Genomic DNA, 19,928 nt, shown 5'->3' on the forward strand with positions numbered 1-19,928 from the left:
ACAACTCCTCGGCATGTATCGTCACTGATGAGCTGTTACATGCTCTGGGATCCAAGGAACAATATGAGAGATGAATTTGCAATGGTGCAGCAGTGGCAAGATATTCAGCAGAACATGAAGGAACTGCACCATTTCTGATTAGGTGCGATGAATACCCTGATATTCACCTCTCAATTCACATGTATAACATCATAACATGCAGCTGCCTATCTGGAAATGAAAAGCTAGGGTGCTTCATCCACGCAGTTTATATTCGACAGTGTCGCCATTTTCTCTATCTACAATCTGATCCAGCAAACCATCACATCAGTTATTTTAATTTCTAGATTCTTCTCTGAAAGTTCCTCTAGAGGAGCCATGCCTCAGCAGAAGAATAAACTGACAAAAATTTGAGTTCACAAATGAAGCTAGCATCTTCTTTGACTTCGCAACAAAGAATAAGTAGATCGCATTGCATGTACTGTACTGAATTATTGACGATAATGACATGATGAATTCTTCTCTCAACCTTAAAGGTTCAAGTGCAAACAGCTTACCACGGTCAAACTATACAAGGAAACAGAATAGTTGGAAGGCATATCATGGTCTCATTGTTCTTGCGCACATAATGGTATCCTTGACCAAAGCATCCATAGGGTTGATACATTTCTTGAGCAGCGGATCATCATCCGGCAAGATACCAATGAAGTCATCAGATGCAAGGATTATTGTATTCACAGCCTGCACAAGTAGAAGCTGGAGTGATATTTGCAACAGATTTCTCGCGCCTTCCATGTCCCCCTTTCTAAATGCACTGCAAGCTGGTAACACCACGTGCTCCATGGAAGCCCTATCTGGACGAACTACCTCAAAACCCTGATGCGGAAATTTCAGCAAAGAAGAATTTAACCATAGGTTGGAAACTGGATGAGTGAGAAATAGCACCAAGGGAAATTTCAACTACAATGTTTCAAGTCATTTCGCTAGCATTAAAGATTCGCAATGGATAAGCTATGCTATCATGTGACTGGCCAACTGGGATTCTGGGAACTGACAAGCTACAATATAGACCATAATTCCTGCAGTTAAATGTTTAGAACCGATGTTTTAAGACTAAAGAGCACTATGTAAAGTGACTGGAAGAACACTGAACAAACATTACTCATATAGGAACTGAGCTGTCATATAAAACTTTTCAGAGGAACACATGTTGCACGAAATTGCAGAAGCAGAGAAACAGAAGAAAACATTCTTTAGAGATCAAGCTCTTAAATATTCCATGTATCCCCCCAATCTATGGAGCTTAAATAACTCATCATTTATTGAAAGCGTAAAAAAAAAGATAAATATATCACTAACAATCCACGGCCGATAGAGAGAGAGAGAGAGAGAGAGAGAGAGAGAGAGAGAGAGAGAGAGAGAGAGAGAGAGAGAGAGAGAATAGTTGGCTTACCTGGCTCTCCAGCTTATCAAGATAACAGTCGGTCGTGAAGGTATTCTCGGTAGCTAGAATTCCTATACGAACATTACTTCCATACTCAACAGGTTTAAAGCTTGCAGCTTTGAGTTCCTTCAAAACAGAATCACCGACATGGAGGAAAGGAACTGAGCAACCCTGTGAAACTTCATCATGCCAGGCATGTAAGAAGTGGCATGGCATTACAATGCAGCTTGCTCCAGATTTCTCCAAGACGAGTCTCTTCTTCCTTAGCTTCCCAAGTGCAGTATCACAGTCAGAAGGAAGTTGGGAGCTTTCAGACGACAATAACTCTTTCTTGACCAGCGGATCATTGGAGATGACAAAAGGAGGTGTCTCTTCTCCATCTCGGGTACTCCAATACACAAGCTTCTCTAAAAATCTGAGAGAGAGAACGGCAGATGCTCCCATTACTCCTATTGTGCCAGATAGATGACTGGTGGCGCCACTTCTCGAAGCAGGGGAACTCCCATACAAATTCTTTGGGTCAGAGGAGTTGATAATGCTGCTGGTCTTGAGAACATTTAGAGGCGATCTGGCACTAAAAGAAAAGCCCGAATACTGGGATCTACAAGAAGTCCATCTTCTGCTTGCACCATCCACATGATGCAGTTGATAATAGATGGAGCATTGAGATGTGGACAGGCTCCTGTTAAAACAGTTTGGATCATGATGTCAAAACTGTGGCACTGTGCATTAATGGATACAAACACTAAAAACAAGTAAACACTGAGCTGAATTTCGAGAAGTGGCAGAAGCAGGTGTGAGTAGCAACTGACCTCTGTGGAGAAATCTGAACCATGGCAGCCTGTGGAGTCTGAACACCAAACTCTGTGTAGGAAGGTTGGGGAAGAACGTAAGCTGCAAAAGCACAGCTAAAGTTAGAAGACTATTGTTTCAGTAGATGGATCGTGATAGCAGCAGCTGCATGCATCTAATTGGTGGGAGTGCGGTTGTAGATATTAGGCTACTATCTATGTCTAACCTGTCAAGCTAGCGATAACAATCATTATGCATTATGACAGAAGGAGGTAGAGGAACATTGACAGAGAGGAATCTCAATTATTGAAGTGGACCGAAGCGGCTGCCCTGTTTTTATCTTTGGTGAGGAGTGAGATCTAACCAACAGAGAAGCTCCTTGGAAGACTATGATTGATAACTTGGGAAACTGCTTACAGATTAACCAAATTAGGCCATCTCTTCAGCTCTTAACATACATCCATCTAACTCCGGGTCATTGTGGTCTGCTTACGAATTATTAATCAGCTTCAGGCTTCAGCTGTTAAAGGGGGCAGATAAAAACAGTTACAGCTCTGGTTTTCACCATGAGAAAAGGCAAGCAAGAACGTAGAACAGAATGCCTACAGTCCTAAAGGACAAAATTCACATGGGTCTCGGTGGGGGGCTAAAGCTCAGCTCATGTCCTTTCCTCTGCTCTCGTTATCCGCCAGACATTAACAGAGAGCAAGAGACAGGGAACAGTCACTTGTACATGCAATCTTGATTCTTTATGTTGTTACACAATATAAATATACAAATGCTAGGACTGCAGTACTGCTGCGAATGGTGGACCACCTCATAATAGAGCAAACTTTTGTGACGATCAGCTAGCTCCTATCAGTTTCACCATTATTCCTTGCAGCAAGTTTTAAATGCAGATTACAAACAGAAAGTGTTATATTAGGCTATTAGTTCAAGATTGTCAACAATATGGTAAATACAAAGTTACTGGACAATTCAGATAGCTTAACTAAGGCCTTTATTCATTCTTTTGCCCACACAAGAAAATAATGGACCAAAAGTTCAGGAACTAGTCTTTTTGAAGAGAGCAATATGATGATTTAGCCAGACTTATATTACAACGAAAATCAACAATTTATTCCATGCAGATAGCACGCCATACATCGAAGTTGCTCCAGAGATATAGCGGGCAACATATATGAAAGAACACGGAAACACTTCTTGTAACTTGCAACAAAACAAGTAACAAACTGTTAGAAGGGTGGTACAATATCAGTAGTCGTAACAATGTAAAAAAAAACATCAATAACATTACTGCGGAAATAAACCTGATCAAAATTGTAGAGTTTGAGCATTCAATACAAATGAGAATAGTAAAGATTACAGTAAGTGATACATGAGAACCAGAATCAGGCTATCATTCCATCTATCTTGAGCAGCTCAGCAATCAGATGATGGAAATGAACTACATAGATAAGGGGCTCCGACAAACTGACTGTAAAGTGTCTACTTCAGTTTTGACTTCGCCGAACTTTGCAGTGGCTTAGAGATAGAAACAGACTGGCTGCTTCTCGCTTTCTTCTTTATATTGTAAGTTATTGACATGAATGAACATATCAGCGCAATCAAAATGGTAGGGTAGACATAGACTGGTTCTGTTGCTTCACTGTTCATGGGCTTCCGGAAGAGCGCATCTTTCACTAGACCCCAGATAACCAGAAGGGTTCCAAACAAGATCATCCTCCCAGGATTAATGACGCCAACAAGTGCTCCAGCAACACAGAAGTAGCTTCCAGCAAGCATCTGATTCAGGAGAGAGGGTGTGTATAATGTTAACTTGTGAAGAGTTGTCACAAACGTATTTCTCATAAAGAGTTGCAACATCAGTTAAAGAAAAGCACCTCTAGACGCTGTAGATCAATTACTGCTGAAGCATTCTTAACTTCTGTCAGATTGTATATGTCGAACAAGTCACTCCACCTTGGAAATGTCATGCTCATGCTTGTGGTGATGTTGCTAACTATAGCTCCCGGGAAAAGCATGGCCTTAACAACAGCTGGTGGGAATATCTCATTTGAGACCAACTGCGAAGAAGTAATTTGAATTGGTGTTGTGCATATGCCTGCTCTACAAGGGACCCTGAAATAGCATAAGGAGATAAGGAAAGCTACCTGGCATATTATGTTGATGGTTACAGAATTACTTCAGTTCAACCTAAAGAATGGCGGTCATCTTTGTTGAAACAATCACACAATTACCTACGCATCCGTACTCAGACCTCGGGAGAAAGAGCGGTAAAATGTAGCAGTACAAGGCAGTGTGCAGTTATTGTTACAAACTGAAACAGAATGACTGGGCTCTCAAAGGAATTATGACATATAAGCAACATATGAGATCATTCCATCTACAGGCCTTCAATACAGAACTAAACTACAGCAAGCATTTGGTAATGTCGATCAAAAGTACACACATGCTATCACAGGAAAAAGTCGAACAATCTAGCCCAAATGTCACCACAGAAATGATAAATCAAAAGGAAAAGGAAAAAAGAAAGGGTGGAAACTACGATTCACAGAAAGCTTATCTTTTTTGTTCTTAAAGTATATTTTGAATATAAAGTTGAAACTTTGAAGTGCAGTAGAAACTCTACATGCTATGTCGTGATAAAAAATGTAGTTATCTGAGATGAATTGATACACAAACCAGAAGTCGACTGCATTAGTGCACCACAAAAAGTGATTGCGCAGCACATGTTGTCATCCTTAAAATTCAGTATGCCTTTGTTGCCATCATTAAAATTCATTAGGCCTTGAAGTGTTCCATATGGTTGAGAAAATCACACGAATGCCACCACAAAATCACATTACGAAACATATGCCATAAAGAACAAGGAACTCTTGTGGTGACAGAGAGAACCTAGCAAATTGGTTATTTGCCTCAAATCCGTTAGTGCGGGTATTAGCACCATCAAGTCAACTCATATTTGCCATGTTTGTTTGTTTAAGTGAATAAATTGTTTGCAAATTTAGTAGGATGTTACCTGCAGGCATGTGAATTACCATTTTACAAACATGGCATATGTGAAATTCTTGTGCAGGAGTACATTGTGTTTTGTACTTTTGTCCTGTTAATACTGCCTCACATATTTGTGGCACAGAAAAAACTATTTCACATGTTCTCAATGGCACCACGCATGGTTCTTTGTTCTCTGCACCAGCATCGATAGAGTTTGCCGTACCTGATTTAACCACAACAAGAACATGAAACAATATGCACCAGCATGAAACTAAACATTATTGTATACCAGCACGAAAAGCTGCAAACGTCAAGTACAGGCCTAGATCTTGTTACGACTGAACACGGGATCTCGCCCTTAACAGGTAAGCGCTGCTAGCAATCAGAGATATTACGATCCCTATGCTTTTATATTCTTCGAATTGCAAGAGAGATTCAGAGAATAGTTGGATAAATCCGCATGATTGTTGGCAAGACGATCGGAGAATTATGGCTGACCTGAAGAGCGGGATCTGGAGGATGATGAGCAGGAAGTAGACGCGGGAGGCGTAGAAGGAAATCCGGCGGCTGGTCCACCCGCCTCCTCTCACCATCCGCCGCTGCACCTGGGGCGGCCCCGCCGCCACGGGCTTCGAGGAGCTCGCCCTGGCCTCCGCCGCTCTCTCTTTCTTCGTCTGGGGCGCCATGGCTCCCTAGCTTGGCTACAGCTGTCCCCCGTCTCTTGTGTTGTTCTGTCGATCAGTTCATCGCCTTGACGAGCTAAGCAAAAGAGATACTCGTAGATTAATGTTACTACGTAGTATTATTTTTGATGTAAAATGCCAGATTAATAAATCCGCACCTCCACCTCATCTATAGCTGTCTGCTATGTCCACGAGAGCAGAAACAGATCGACTCCACGGGACACATATAGACTTAGTGTGTGTTTGGTTATCCGGGCAACTCAGAAAATTTCATCTTCACACAGATTTTCTGGAGGAACATGTGTTTGTTAGCCGTATCAACTAATCTCAGCTATCCCACCTCATACGGAAAAAGCTCCTCAGCTAGGTCCGGTTGTGAAGCTCAAATCGAGCTTCACAACTCAGCCTAGCTGAGTCCATCCCGCAAAATCGCACCGTGGACCCTCCAGACCCCCAACTCCCACATCTTTCCCATTCATTTGCATCAACGACAAGCCCCTGAGCCCGAGGCTCCTCCGTCGGCCATCCTCCGCCTCTCCCGTAGCCACCCACCTACCGAGTCCCCAGTGACCTAAGCCGCCGCCAGCAGGAGCAAGGGCCGCCGCCTCCGAGCAGAAGCAAGCGCCGCCTCCAGATCTCCCGTCAGCCGAGCCCGAGGCCCAGGCTCCTCCGTCGGCCACCGTCGTCATACCACAGGCCGTCTTCCGCCTCTCCCTTCGGCAGCCATCCTCACGCGTCCCCAGCCACCCCCGCCGCCGCCGAGTAGAAGCAACGGTCGCGCCGCCGTCGAGAAGCAGCAACGGTCTGGCCGCCTCCCTCCCCATCTCACGCCGGTTGCCCACTTGTTCTCCCGCCGAGCAGCAGCAACAGGCACACCACCGCCCGCCGGCGCGTCGCCCACCGCCAACCACCTCGCGCCGCCGGAGCTCCACTGCCCGCCGTCGACGCTCCACCGCACCCTGCCATGTTGTTCCAGAGACAGGGACCCGATTGATTTTTTAAATTTTATTAAGGGTCTTTTGTGTAAGAGTTTGGACTGGTATGCAATTTCTTATGTTTTCGGCCAATCTCAACCCAGAGATGTTGCCAAACAATGTATTGGTTCAGATTATCTCAACACAAACGGGCTACCAAACATGCCATAAAATCTCAACTCAGCTTGTATGAGATGAGATATCTCAAGTGGGAGAGCAAATTTGAGTTGCCCCGGGCTACCAAACACACCCTAAGTCTTGTTGAGTCCCTGTGCTCAGCTTTGTATGCTTTGTTTCAGACAAAGTCGCTCCAACAAATTAGATCGACATCGACGAGTAGCTTGGGATTCCCAGGTGGCAGCTTGGAATCTATGGGCTGGGACGTTGATGCGTGTAGTTGACACGTCCGTTGGGAACCCCAAGAGGAAGGTGTGATGCGCACAGTAGCAAGTTTCCCTCAGTAAGAAACCAAGGTTTAATCGAACCAGTAGGAGTCAAGAAGCACGTTGAAGGTTGATGGCGGAGGAGTGTAGTGCGGCGCAACACCGGGGATTCCGGCGCCAACGTGGAACCCGCACAACACAATCACCGAACTTTGCCCCAACGTAACAGCGAGGTTGTCAATCTCACCGGCTTGCTGTAAACAAAGGATTAGATGTATAGTGTGGATGATGATGGTTGTTTGCGAAGAACAGTAAAGAACAATTGCAGCAGTTTGTATTTCAGATGTAAAGAATAGGACCGGGGTCCTGTTATCACCAGAATTTAACCGAGTCAGAGGTGGGCCGCAATCAAGATGGGCTTAAAGAAATATACATGAAGGATTACGTGAATCGGCCTGTTATACCAAGTTGGGTTTAATTGCCCTTGTATCTGTAAAATATTAGATCGCATCTTAGTTTAGAAAGTAGAATCTTACTCGTGCACGGTTTGGTGCACGCCCACATTAGAAAGTCCCCTGGACTATAAATATGTACCTAGGGTTTATAGAATAAACAACAACTCACGTTCAACCCAAAACAAACCAATCTCGGCGCATCGCCAACTCCTTCGTCTCGAGGGTTTCTATCGGAGTAGCGACATGTCGCCTAGATCGCATCTTGCGATCTAGGCAGCACAAGCCCCACGTTGTTCATGCGTTGCTCGTCTTGAAGCGCTTTTGATGGCGAGCAACGTAGTTATCATAGATGTGTTAGGGTTAGCATTGTTCTTCGTTTAAGCATGCTTACGTAGTGCAACCCTTGCATATCTAGCCGCCCTCACACCTATCTCGGTGTGGGGGCGGCACCCCGCTTGATCATTATTCGGTAGATCCGATCCGTTACGATTGCTCCTTGTTCTACAAGGATTAGTTTAATATCCGCAATAGTTAGGCCTTACAAAGGGGGAGGATCCGGTGGCACGTAGGGTGGCGTTCGCAAGTCCTAAACAGGATGTTCCGAGGATCAACTTCATGTTGGTTTTTAGGCCTTGTTTAGGATCGGCTTACGAGCACCGTGCGTGGCCGCGAGGCCCAACCTGGAGTAGGATGATCCGATTATGCGGTGAAAACCCTAAATCGTCGTAGATCTTATTAGCTCTATCTTGATCAAGCAGGACCACCAAGTATTCGTGCACCCCGTACGAATCATGGGTGGATCGGCTCTTTGAGCCGATTCACGAGATAACCCGAGAGCCGATCGAGGCTCGTATTTAATGTTTACATGTATGCCCTGCGAGAAACTAAGCGAGGCATCCCCATCACCTTCCCGACCAGGTATAGGTCGGGTGGCACGCCCTTGCACTTCGCATCGCCGCGTGTGACCGAGAAGAGCATTGCGGGCCGTCGCTCGGAGGGGTCTCGGCCAGCCGCGGCTCTAGGCTCTTCCCGGCTCTACGGTGTTGACAAGGCCGCTGCCCGTCGGTGGGTTTTGGCAGTCAACACATTCTCGGCACGCCGGTGGGACAAACGTCTACATCAACCACATCGCCATCTACATCCGAGATGGCGGACGGCACGCCGGTCACCTACGAGGAGCTGCTCGACGAGCTCAAGAAGCAATACAACGAGATCAAGGCCACCCTCGAAGCCGACCTCATCGGCTCCTTTCGCAGAACCCGTTCCCATGGCATCGGATGGAAGGGATTCTCACCTCAAGGTGCACTCGATGGGATAGATCTCTCGCCCCGTCGGAGGAACGCACCGGGGACTGCGGCGAGGAGATCAACTACTTGGTGGCTCACTCGCTACATCGCCACTCTGAAAACTTGGTCAACGTGTTGGAGCGTGTCGCTCTGCGCGTAATCCAGGAGATCATGAGCCACCAGTACTCGCCGTCAGGACCAGCTCTCGGGACTCATCAAGGAGAGTTGCCATTCCAGTCCCGTCCACCGCTGCCATATGCGTTGGCAGCACCCGCTGAAGTGCCGACTACACCGGCATTCGTCGTCTACAAGATTGGTGGTGACCCCGGTGACTACCAGTTCTTGGTCGAGGCGCCCAAGGAGATCCCTCAAGGATACGCGTGCACGTATGTGCCGGATTGTGGTGATCTGGGCACTCACAAACCAGGCCACAACATCGGGGACTCCGGCGAAGACGGGAGGAACGTCGGCAACGAGCTTGAGAAGCGGACGTGGCTAACTAAGTACGCCACACCGACGAAGCTCCGAGCCCGGCTCCTGCGGTTGGCTCGGAGCCGGAAAAGCAAACATGGCTGGCTAAGTACGCCACCCCGGCGAATCTCCGAGTGCAACTCCTGCAGCCCGACACGGCGGATCGGATCGGTACCATACCGAGAGACCAGTTCGGCATGGTGCCGAAAAGAAGAGGCGATCGGCTATTCCAAGCCGTACCCCGATGATTACGAGATGATCCCGCTGCCACCTAAATATCGGCTCCCCGACTTCTCCAAATTCGGTGGATCGGATGGCTCCAGCTCCATCGAGCACGTCGGCCGATATTTGGCTCAACTAGGACCGGCTTCGGTGTCGGACCAGCTACGCGTGAGGCTCTTTTCACGGTCCCTCACGGGATCGGCTTTCGGATGGTACACCTCTTTGCCGACAAACTCCATCCGAGTCTTGGAAGCAATTGGAAGAACGAGTTCCATATGCAATACCATTCGAAGCTTCCGAGTCTAGCATTGCCGATCTAGCACAACTACGTCGAAGCGCGGGGAAACGGTGACAGAGTACATCCAGCGCTTCAGGAATCTTAGGAACCGATGTTATTCGGTTCGTATAACCGAAAAGGAAGCGATCGAGTTGGCGGTAGCAGGCCTTGCAACACAGCTCAAGGACATGGCCTCCCAAGCGGATTATCCCTCGTTAGCGCACATGGTTCGAAACTATCGGCATATGAACAGCGCCATCCGGACTCGTACCAAGACAAGTTCAAGCGTGCGGTAGTCATGGTCGATACAGGGGAAGATGAAGTGCATGCGGGAGACCAAGAAGTGGCGGTGGTCGAGTGGACTCGGGGAGGAACCCCGTGTCCCGCAAATGGGTAAAGCCACCGGGGCCGCCCGGGGATTTGATTTTGACGTGACCAAGACTGAACAAATCTTCGACCTCCTGCTCAAGGAGAAACAGTTGACGATTCCTGAAGGTCTCAAGTTCCCCACGGCGAAAGAGCTAAACGGAAAGCCGTACTGCAAATTCCACAACTCGCTTTCCCATGCCACCAACGACTGCAGGGTGTGGCGTCAGCACATCCAAGCGGCGATAGAGAAGGGGCGTCTAATTTTCAACCAGTACGCCATGAAGGTCGACACCCAACCCTTCCCCGCCGTTAACATGGTGGAAGTCACCTACCCCGAGGGTTGCCGGCCAGGTCCCTCGTTCAGCATCAACATGGTAGGACCCGGGAACCACTCCGGCAAAGATGGAGATGAGGGCAGTCTGCTCTCATAGCAAGGATACGAGAGGAGGCCGCTCCACGCGATCGGCTCCGTCATGATGGCAAGCGCTACGTCACGAGAGGAGAGGTGAAGAATATACGATATCGGCGCCCCTCTCTGATCACCTCCTCAACAAATATGTGAGTCAGTATGACCAACGCCGTCGAACCAACTATGATGATGAAGGAGATCGTCTGGCTAGAGAAGCCAGAAGACATCGTCGGCATGATCACGATGAGGAGGAGCACGAGCGCCGTGCCACGGAAAAATCAAGGGAGCAAGATGACAACGCCAGACACTGGGACTGCCCCTTCTTCAGACACTGCTGGGATTCAGGAATGAGCCGATTGCCCACAATCGGCAATTGCCCGTAATGCAACAAGAAGAAGAAGGAGGCAGCCAACGTGTCCGTGTTCGAGCGCCTAGGGCCTCTCCCGCCACAAAGCAAACGCGCCGAGTCACCTCGTTGGGCAGATCTTGAGGATTCGGAAGACGAGGGAGAAGTAGAAGAAGACAGGTACCACCGGCCAAGGTGGTGCCCCGACGGACTCAGCCGTTCCCAAAAGCGCGAGTTCGGCGATTGCGCGGCTCGGAGGAAGCCGAGAGGTTATATCTGCATACGCTAAGAAAGGCACGGCCTGATCCGGCCGCAAAGGTTCAGCGAGCCCTCGGATGAAGAGGGTCGTCCACGGAAAATGGAGTGGCGCCTAAACGGAGGAAAGCCGATGATGAGACATCGGCTGGCACAAACATGGTACTCGTCTTGCCGACAGAGCTTAGTGCTCCACGACTCTACGGTGCACTCAAGGTGGACGACAGCAAGCGCATCAAGTCAGAGGTTGGGTTGGTGTTATCCAGCCTGACCGAGTAGCAAGATCGAACCAGTGAGCAAATCAGGCGAGGCTGATCCTTGTGATCGGCCCCAAAAAATTCATGAAGGGACATCACAAAACCTTCGCTGAGCAAACAATGTGGAGGCCGATTCCAAGCAATCGGCCAAAATTATCCTCACCCACCATTCTCGCCCGGGTTCAACATGTTATCCAACGGAGCCGATACCATCAATTCTCTTGACAGAATCGGCTCGGGGGGCACCCAGGTAGATAAAATACGAGGATATGCAACGGAAGCATCTCATCTTCTGGTGATGGGTATTGGAATATGGGGGCCGATGCACAGGTCTGGCCGTAAATTTTCGAGCACAGCCGATGCAGCAGACATCGACTTAAGGATATGGAAGCCGATGCGTGGCCATCGACTCAAGAGGAGTAATTGTTACAATCAGAGCATAGTCCAAGGACTTAGATCCTCCCTTCAAGAACAATGCCCGGATCAGGTCAAGGATGGAGCGCATCAGGTCCACCAGAGGGAAGAAGCCGATCTGGCCGGCAAGAACTGAAGAAAGCTCGGGGGGGCAGCTCACCTTGAAGGCTTTCCGCTTAGAAAAGCCGATTTGTGTTCAAATCGGCTGGCTCTGCATAAGGAACTTCCCCACACACGATCAAGCCCAGGTCTATGCAGCTCATTTGCGTATCCTTGTCTCTGTTTTGCCTTGGCTGAGACTCGGGGGGCAACAGGCCTGGTAGATGCTCTATTGAGGAGCCGATTGGGGTACCATCGGCTGATCTCTGTTGCAACCTTCTTCACAAAACGATGAGCGCTCGCTAAGGAGGATCTCTGAAACTGGTGGGAGAATTAAGAAATCCCACAGTATCTACTGGAAAGAGAATCATCAGTTGAAGGATGGAAGGGTAAATGTCAAAGGACCGATGCATTGTTATCGGCTCATTGCGCATTGGCAAAGGGGACGAATCGGCAGGGTCAGCATGAGAGAGGATCGGCTAAATTAAGCTTAAAAAGGAAATCAGCAAAATCGAATTGGGGAAAAAGTTCTTCATTAATAGGCGGGATTTCTTACATCAAAGAGCTGATTGCTCCCAGAAGGAAATACTAGGGGATGCATTGCCCCATCTACTACTACTGACCCTATGCTAGAGGTCCTATCTACGGGCCGTCACTGCCCTCATCGTCATCCTCAGAGCTCTCATCGGCACTGCTGCCGATGGGCTCCTCGTCGCTACTCCCGTAGCCCTCCACGGGGGCTTCATCCCCGTCTTCGTCGTCGCTGCTGTCGTCGTCCCACCACATGCGGAGGCGCTTCGCTGGCGGGTAGCCCTCAAGGGAGTCGTCGTCGTCCTCCTCCTCCTCCTCTTCCTCCTCCCCCACCCCCTCGGAGGAGGTGAAGTCGTCCCAGGAGAAGCGATCGTCATCGCTCTCCTCCTCCGATTCCCCGTCGGCGAGGAAACGGAGGTCGCTCTCCCCGTCCGTCGAGGACCGGTCGTCCTCGGACCGGATGGAGAAGTCATGGTCCGACTCCTCCCCGGCCGCAATGGCGCGACGGGTGTTGGCCGCATGGACCGCCGCCGGGTTGTGCTCCGGCGTCGGCTCACGGGACATGGAGGAGTCGGTCGGAAGGATCCGATGGGGCAGAGGAGGAAGAAGACATGATGGCGCAGGAGGACTTTTGGACTGCTAATGCGAGGAAGATGCAGAGCAGAACTGTTCATGGCGGTTAAATAAAAGGGGATATGGTGGCGATGACGGTGACGACGACGAAAGAAAGCGTAATGATTTTGGAAATGCCATTTCCAAAACCAGGGGGGCATGTGTTATCACCAGAATTTAACCGAGTCAGAGGTGGGCCGCAATCAAGATGGGCTTAAAGAAATATACATGAAGGATTACGTGAATCGGCCTGTTATACCAAGTTGGGTTTAATTGCCCTTGTATCTGTAAAATATTAGATCGCATCTTAGTTTAGAAAGTAGAATCTTACTCGTGCACGGTTTGGTGCACGCCCACATTAGAAAGTCCCCTGGACTATAAATATGTACCTAGGGTTTATGGAATAAACAACAACTCACGTTCAACCCAAAAAAACCAATCTCGGCGCATCGCCAACTCCTTCGTCTCGAGGGTTTCTATCGAGTAAGCGACATGCTGCCTAGATCGCATCTTGCGATCTAGGCAGCACAAGCCCCACGTTGTTCATGCGTTGCTCGTACTTGAAGCGCTTTTGATGGCGAGCAACGTAGTTATCATAGATGTGTTAGGGTTAGCATTGTTCTTCGTTTAAGCATGCTTACGTAGTGCAACCCTTGCATATCTAGCCGCCCTCACACCTATCTCGGGTGTGGGGGCGGCACCCCGCTTGATCATTATTCGGTAGATCTGATCCGTTACGATTGCTCCTTGTTCTACAAGGATTAGTTTAATATCTGCAATAGTTAGGCCTTACAAGGGGGGGGAGGATCCAGTGGCACGTAGGGTGGCGTTCGCAAGTCCTAAACAGGATGTTCCGAGGATCAACTTCATGTTGGTTTTTAGGCCTTGTTTAGGATCGGCTTACGAGCACCGTGCGTGGCCGCGAGGCCCAACTTGGAGTAGGATGATCCGATTATGCGGTGAAAACCCTAAATCGTCGTAGATCTTATTAGCTCTATCTTGATCAAGCGGGACCACCAAGTATTCGTGCACCCCGTACGAATCATGGGTGGATCGGCTCTTTGAGCCGATTCACGGGATAACTCGAGAGCCGATCGAGGCTCGTATTTAATGTTTACATGTATGCCCTGCGAGGAAACTAAGCGAGGCATCCCCATCACCTTCCCGACCGGGTATAGGTCGGGTGGCACGCCCTTGCACTTCGCATCGCCGCGTGTGACCGGAAGAGCATTGCGGGCCGTCGCTCGGAGGGGTCTCGGCCAGCCGCAGCTCTAGGCTCTTCCCGGCTCTACGGTGTTGACAAGGCCGCTGCCCGTCGGTGGGTTTTGGCGGTCAACGAGTCCACGGATCACTAGCGGTGTCTCTCCCATAAGATAGCGAGATGTTGGGTGAACAAATTACGGTTGGGCAATTGACAAATAAAGAAGGCATAACAATGCACATACATATATCATGATGAGTACTATGAGATTTAATCGGGGCATTACGATAAAGTACATAGACCGCTATCCGAGCATGCATCTATGCCTAAAAGTCCACCTTCGAGGTTATCATCCGAACCCCCTCCGAGTATTAAGTTGTAAACAACGAGACAATTGCATTAAGTATGGTGCGTAATGTAATCAACACAAATATCCTTAGACAAAGCATCGATGTTTTATCCCTAGTGGCAACGAGCACATCCACAACCTTAGAACTTTACGTCACATCGTCCCGGATTTAATGGAGGCATGAACCCACTATCGAGCATAAATACCCCCTCTTGGAGTCACAAGTATCAACTTGGCCGAGCCTCTACTAGCAACGGAGAGCATGCAAGAACATAAATAACATATATGATAGATTGATAATCAACTTGACATAGTATTCAATATTCATCGGATCCCAACAAACACAACATGTAGGATTACAAATAGATGATCTTGATCATGATAGGCAGCTCACAAGATCTAACATGATAGCACAATGGGGAGAAGACGACCATCTAGCTACTGCTATGGACCCATGGTCCAGGGGTGGACTATTCACACATCGATCCGGAGGCGATCATGGCGATGAAGAGACCTCCGGGAGATGATTCCCCTCTTCGGCAGGGTGCCGGAGGCGATCTCTCGAACCCCCGAGATGGGATTGGCGGCGGCGGCATCTCTGGAAGGTTTTCCGTATCGTGGCTCTCGGTACTGGGGGTTTCGCGACGAAGACTATATGTAGGCGGAAGGGCAGGTCAGCGGGCCACACGAGGGCCCCACACGCCAGGGCCACACGGCCAGCACCTGGGCCGCGCCGCCCTGTTGTGGCGGCGCCTCGTGGCCCCACTTCGTAAGTCCTCCGGTCTTCTGGAAGCTTCGTGGAAAAATAGGCCCCTGGGCGTTGATTTCGTCCAATTCCGAGAATATTTCCTTACTAGGATTTCGAAACCAAAAACAGCGAGAAAACAAGCAATCGGCTCTTCGGCATCTCGTCAATAGGTTAGTGCCGTAAAATGCATAAATATGACATATAAAGTGTATAAAACATGTGAGTATCATCATAAAAGTAGCATGGAACATAAGAAATTATAGATACGTTTGGAACGTATCAAGCATCCCCAAGCTTAGTTCCTACTCGCCCTCGAGTAGGTAAATGATAACAAAGATAATTTCGAAGTGACATGCTATCATAATCTTGATCATACTATTGTAAAGCATATGAGATGAATGCAGCGATTCGAAGCAATGATGAAGATAATGAGTAAACTAATGAATCATATAGCAAAGACTTTTCATGAATAATACTTTCAAGACAAGCATCAACAAGACTTGCATAAGAGTTACTCATAAAGCAATAAATTCAAAGTAAAAGCATTGAAGCAACACAAAGGAAGATAAAGTTTCAGCGGTTGCTTTCAACTTCAACATATATATCTCATGGATAATTGTCAACACAAAGTAATATAACAAGTGCAATAAGTAAACATGTAAGAATCAATGCACACAATTGATACAAGTGTTTGCTTCTAAGATAGAAAGAATAGGCAAACTGACTCAACAACAAAGTAAAAGATAGGCCCTTCGCAGAGGGAAGCATTGATTACTATATTTGTGCTAGAGCTTTTCATTTTGAAAACAAGAAACAATTTTGTCAACGGTAGTAATAAAGCATATGAGTTATGTATAAGACATCTTATAAGTTGCAAGCCTCATGCATAGTATACTAATAGTGCTCGCACCTTGTCCTAATTAGCTTGGGTTAACACGGATTATCATTGCATAGCATATGTTTCAACCAAGATTCACAAAGGGGTACCTCTATGCCGCTTGTACAAAGGTCTAAGGAGAAAGCTCGCATTGGATTTCTCGCTTTTGATTATTCTCAACTTAGACATCCATAACGGGACAACATAGATAACAGATAATGGACTCCTCTTTAATGCATAAGCATTCAACAACAGTTATTATTCTCATAAGAGATTGAGGATTAGCTGTCCACACTGAAACTTCCACCATGAATCATGGCTTTAGTTAGCGGCCCAATGTTCTTCTCTAACAGTATGCATACTCAAACCATTTGATTGTGAAAACCGCCCTTACTTCGAGACAAGACGAACATGCATAGCAACTCACATGATATTCAACAAAGGTAAAAGAGTTGATGGCGTCCCCGAGAAAACATGGTTACCGCTCAACAAGCAACTTACTAAGAAATAAGACACATAAGTACATATTCTTCACCACGATAGTTTTTAAGCTATTTTATCCCATGAGCTATATATTGCAAAGGCAAAGAATAGAAATTTTAAAGGTAGCACTCAAGTAATGTACTTTGGAATGGCGGAGAAATACCATGTGGTGGGTAGGTATGGTGGACACAAATGGCATGGTTATTGGCTCAAGGATTTGGATGCACGAGAAGAATTCCTCTCAATACAAGGCTAGGCTAGCAAGGTTGTTTGAAGCAAACTCAAGTATAAAAGGTGCAGCAAAGCTCACATATGAATATATTGTAGCTATTATAAGACTTTACATTGTCTCCTTGTTGTTCAAACACCTCAACCGAGAAAATATCTAGACTCTAGAGATCAATCATGCAAACCAAATTTTAACAAGCTCTATGTAGTTATTCATTAATGAGTACAAGGTACATGATGCAAGAGCTTAAACAAGATCTATATGAGCACAACAATTGCCAAGTATCACATTATTCAAGACATTAGACCATTTTACCACATGCGGCATTTTCCGTTTCCAACCATATAACAATGAATGAAATAGTCCAACTTTCGCAATGAACATTAAAGATGAAGCTAAGAACACATGTGTTCATACGAAACAGCGGAGCGTGTCTCTCTCCCAAACAAAGAATTCTAGGATCCGATTTATTCAAACAAAAACAAAAACAAAAACAAACAGACGCTCCAAGTAAAGCACATAAGATGTGACGGAATAAAAATATAGTTTCACTAGAGGAACCTGATAAGTTGTCGATGAAGAAGGGATGCCTTGGGCATCCCCAAGCTTAGACGCTTGAGTCTTCTTAAAATATGTAGGGATGAACCACGGGGGCATCCCCAAGCTTTGACTTTTCACTCTTCTTGATCATATTGTATCATCCCCCTCTCTTGACCCTTGAAAACTTCCTCCACACCAAACTCGAAACAAACTCATTAGAGGGTCAGTGCATAATTCATATATTCAGAGGTGACATAATCATTCTTAACATTTCTGGACATTGCACAAAGCTACTGAAAGTTAATGGAATAAAGAAATCCATCTAACATAGCAAAAGAGGCAATGCGAAATAAAAGGCAGAATCTGTCAAAACAGAACAGTTCGTAAAGACGAATTTTAAAGTGGCACCAGACTTGCTCAGATGAAAATGCCCAAATTGAATGAAAGTTGCGTACATATCTGACGATCACGCTCGTAAATTGGCAGATTTTTCTGAGCTACCTACAGAGAGGCAGGTCGAAATTCGTGACAGCAAGAAATCTGTTTCTGCGCAGCAATCCAAATCTAGTATTGGCTTTACTATCAAAGACTTTACTTGGCACAACAATGCAATAAAATAAAGATAAGGAGAGGTTGCTACAGTAGTAAACAACTTCCAAGACTCAAATATAAAATAAAGTGCAGAAGTAAAATAATGGGTTGTCTCCCATAAGCGCTTTTCTTTAACGCCTTTCAGCTAGGCGCAGAAAGTATGTATCAAGTGTTATCAAGAGACGAAGCATCAACATCATAATTTGTTCTAATAATAGAATCATAAGGTAACTTCATTCTCTTTCTAGGGAAGTGTTCCATACCTTTTTTGAGAGGAAATTGATATTTAATATTACCTTCCTTCATATCAATGGTAGCACCAACAGTTCGAAGAAAAGGTCTTCCCAATATAATGGGACAAGATGCATTGCATTCAATATCCAAGACAACAAAATCAACAGGGACAAGGTTATTTTTAACCATAATACGAACATTATCAATCCTCCCCAAAGGTTTCTTTATAGCATTATCAACAAGATTAACATCCAAATAACAATTTTTCAATGGTGGCAAGTCAAGCATATCATAAATTTTCTTAGGCATAACGAAATACTTGCACCAAGATCACATAAAGCATTACAATCAAAATCATTGACCCTCATCTTAATGATGGGCTCCCAACCATCTTCTAACTTTCTAGGAATAGAGGTTTCAAGTTTTAGTTTCTCCTCTCTAGCTTTTATGAGAGCATTTGTAATATGTTTTGTAAAGGCCAAATTTATAGCACTAGCATTGGGACTTTTAGCAAGCTTTTGCAAGAATTTTATAACTTCAGAGATGTGAAAATCATCAAAGTCTAAACCATTATGATCTACAGCAATGGGATCATTGTCCCCAATATTTTGAAAAAATTCAGCAGTTTTATCAATTTCAGCGAGTTTTAGCGAGTCGGGCAATTTTGCACGCTTTGCACTAGGAGTAGAAACATTGCCAACACCAATTATTTTACCATTGATAGTAGGAGGTGTAGCAACATGTGAATCATTAACATTTCTAGTGGTGGTAATAGTCCAAACTTTAGCTACATTATTCTCTTTAGCTAGTTTTTCGTTTTCTTCTCTTTCCCACCTAGCATGCAATTCGGCCATCAATCTAATATTCTCATTAATTCGAACTTGGATGGAATTTGCTGTAGTAACAATCTTATTATCAATATCCCTATTAGGCATAACTTTCAATTTTAAAAGATCAACATCGGAGGCAAGACTATCAACCTTAGAAGCGAGAATATCAATTTTATCGAGCTTTTCCTCAACGAATTTGTTAAAAGCAGTTTGTGTACTAATAAATTCTTTAAGCATGGCTTCAAGACCAGGGGGTACACTCCTATTATTGTTGCAAGAATTCCCATAAGAATTACCATAACTATTACCATTAGCAGAAGGATATGACCTATAGTTGTTACCAGAGTTGTTCCTATAAGCATTGTTGTTGAAATTATTGTTTTTAATGAAATTCACATCAACATGTTCTTCTTGGGCAACCAATGAAGCTAAAGGAACATTATTAGGATCAACATTAGATCTACCATTCACAAGCATAGACATAATAGCATCAATCTTATCACACAAGGAGGAGGTTTCTTCAACAGAATTTACCTTCTTACCTTGTGGAGCTCTTTCCGTGTGCCATTCAGAGTAATTTATCATCATATC

The 19,928-nt window shown here is 46.1% G+C and overlaps 2 protein-coding genes across 4 annotated transcripts; both read right to left on the minus strand.

The window, feature by feature from the left end:
- Positions 1–451: 451 nt before the first annotated feature.
- Positions 452–3,463, minus strand: LOC124666122. Of its 3 annotated transcripts, none has more exons than XM_047203477.1 (5): positions 3,360–3,463; positions 2,633–2,735; positions 2,236–2,317; positions 1,433–2,105; positions 452–855 (listed from the first exon to the last, which is right to left on the minus strand). In XM_047203477.1, the coding sequence occupies exons 3-5, from the start codon at positions 2,256–2,258 to the stop codon at positions 580–582; spliced, it is 972 nt and encodes a 323-aa protein (XP_047059433.1). In that variant the 5' UTR covers positions 2,259–2,317; positions 2,633–2,735; positions 3,360–3,463; the 3' UTR covers positions 452–579. The 3 variants fall into 3 exon arrangements, with proteins under 3 accessions (XP_047059433.1, XP_047059432.1, XP_047059431.1); XM_047203476.1 differs by having other exon boundaries at positions 2,580–2,735; XM_047203475.1 differs by lacking the exons at positions 2,633–2,735; positions 3,360–3,463 and adding an exon at positions 2,442–2,545.
- Positions 3,464–3,487: 24 nt separating this feature from the next.
- Positions 3,488–6,184, minus strand: LOC124666123. The gene is made up of 4 exons (XM_047203478.1): positions 6,054–6,184; positions 5,711–5,971; positions 4,099–4,336; positions 3,488–4,000 (listed from the first exon to the last, which is right to left on the minus strand). The coding sequence occupies exons 2-4, from the start codon at positions 5,896–5,898 to the stop codon at positions 3,704–3,706; spliced, it is 723 nt and encodes a 240-aa protein (XP_047059434.1). The 5' UTR covers positions 5,899–5,971; positions 6,054–6,184; the 3' UTR covers positions 3,488–3,703.
- Between the last annotated feature and the right edge of the window lie 13,744 nt (positions 6,185–19,928).

Source organism: Lolium rigidum, chromosome 6 (genome assembly GCF_022539505.1).
Source record: "Lolium rigidum isolate FL_2022 chromosome 6, APGP_CSIRO_Lrig_0.1, whole genome shotgun sequence".
NCBI classification, from domain to species: Eukaryota; Viridiplantae; Streptophyta; class Magnoliopsida; order Poales; family Poaceae; genus Lolium; species Lolium rigidum.

Bases quoted from the DNA above. Each gene is read 5' to 3' on its own strand.
- LOC124666123 (XM_047203478.1), bottom strand. From the start codon at position 5,898: ATGGCGCCCCAGACGAAGAAAGAGAGAGCGGCGGAGGCCAGGGCGAGC. The intron at 4,337-5,710 runs GTCAGCCATAAT...ATGCTATTTCAG, and splicing joins CTCCAGATCCCGCTCTTCAG to GGTCCCTTGTAGAGCAGGCA. The intron at 4,001-4,098 runs GTGCTTTTCTTT...CTCCTGAATCAG, and splicing joins TTGATCTACAGCGTCTAGAG to ATGCTTGCTGGAAGCTACTT.
- LOC124666122 (XM_047203475.1), bottom strand. From the start codon at position 2,466: ATGATTGTTATCGCTAGCTTGACAG. The intron at 2,318-2,441 runs GTTAGACATAGA...GTGCTTTTGCAG, and splicing joins TGTTATCGCTAGCTTGACAG to CTTACGTTCTTCCCCAACCT. The intron at 856-1,432 runs GTAAGCCAACTA...TTTCCGCATCAG, and splicing joins TTGATAAGCTGGAGAGCCAG to GGTTTTGAGGTAGTTCGTCC.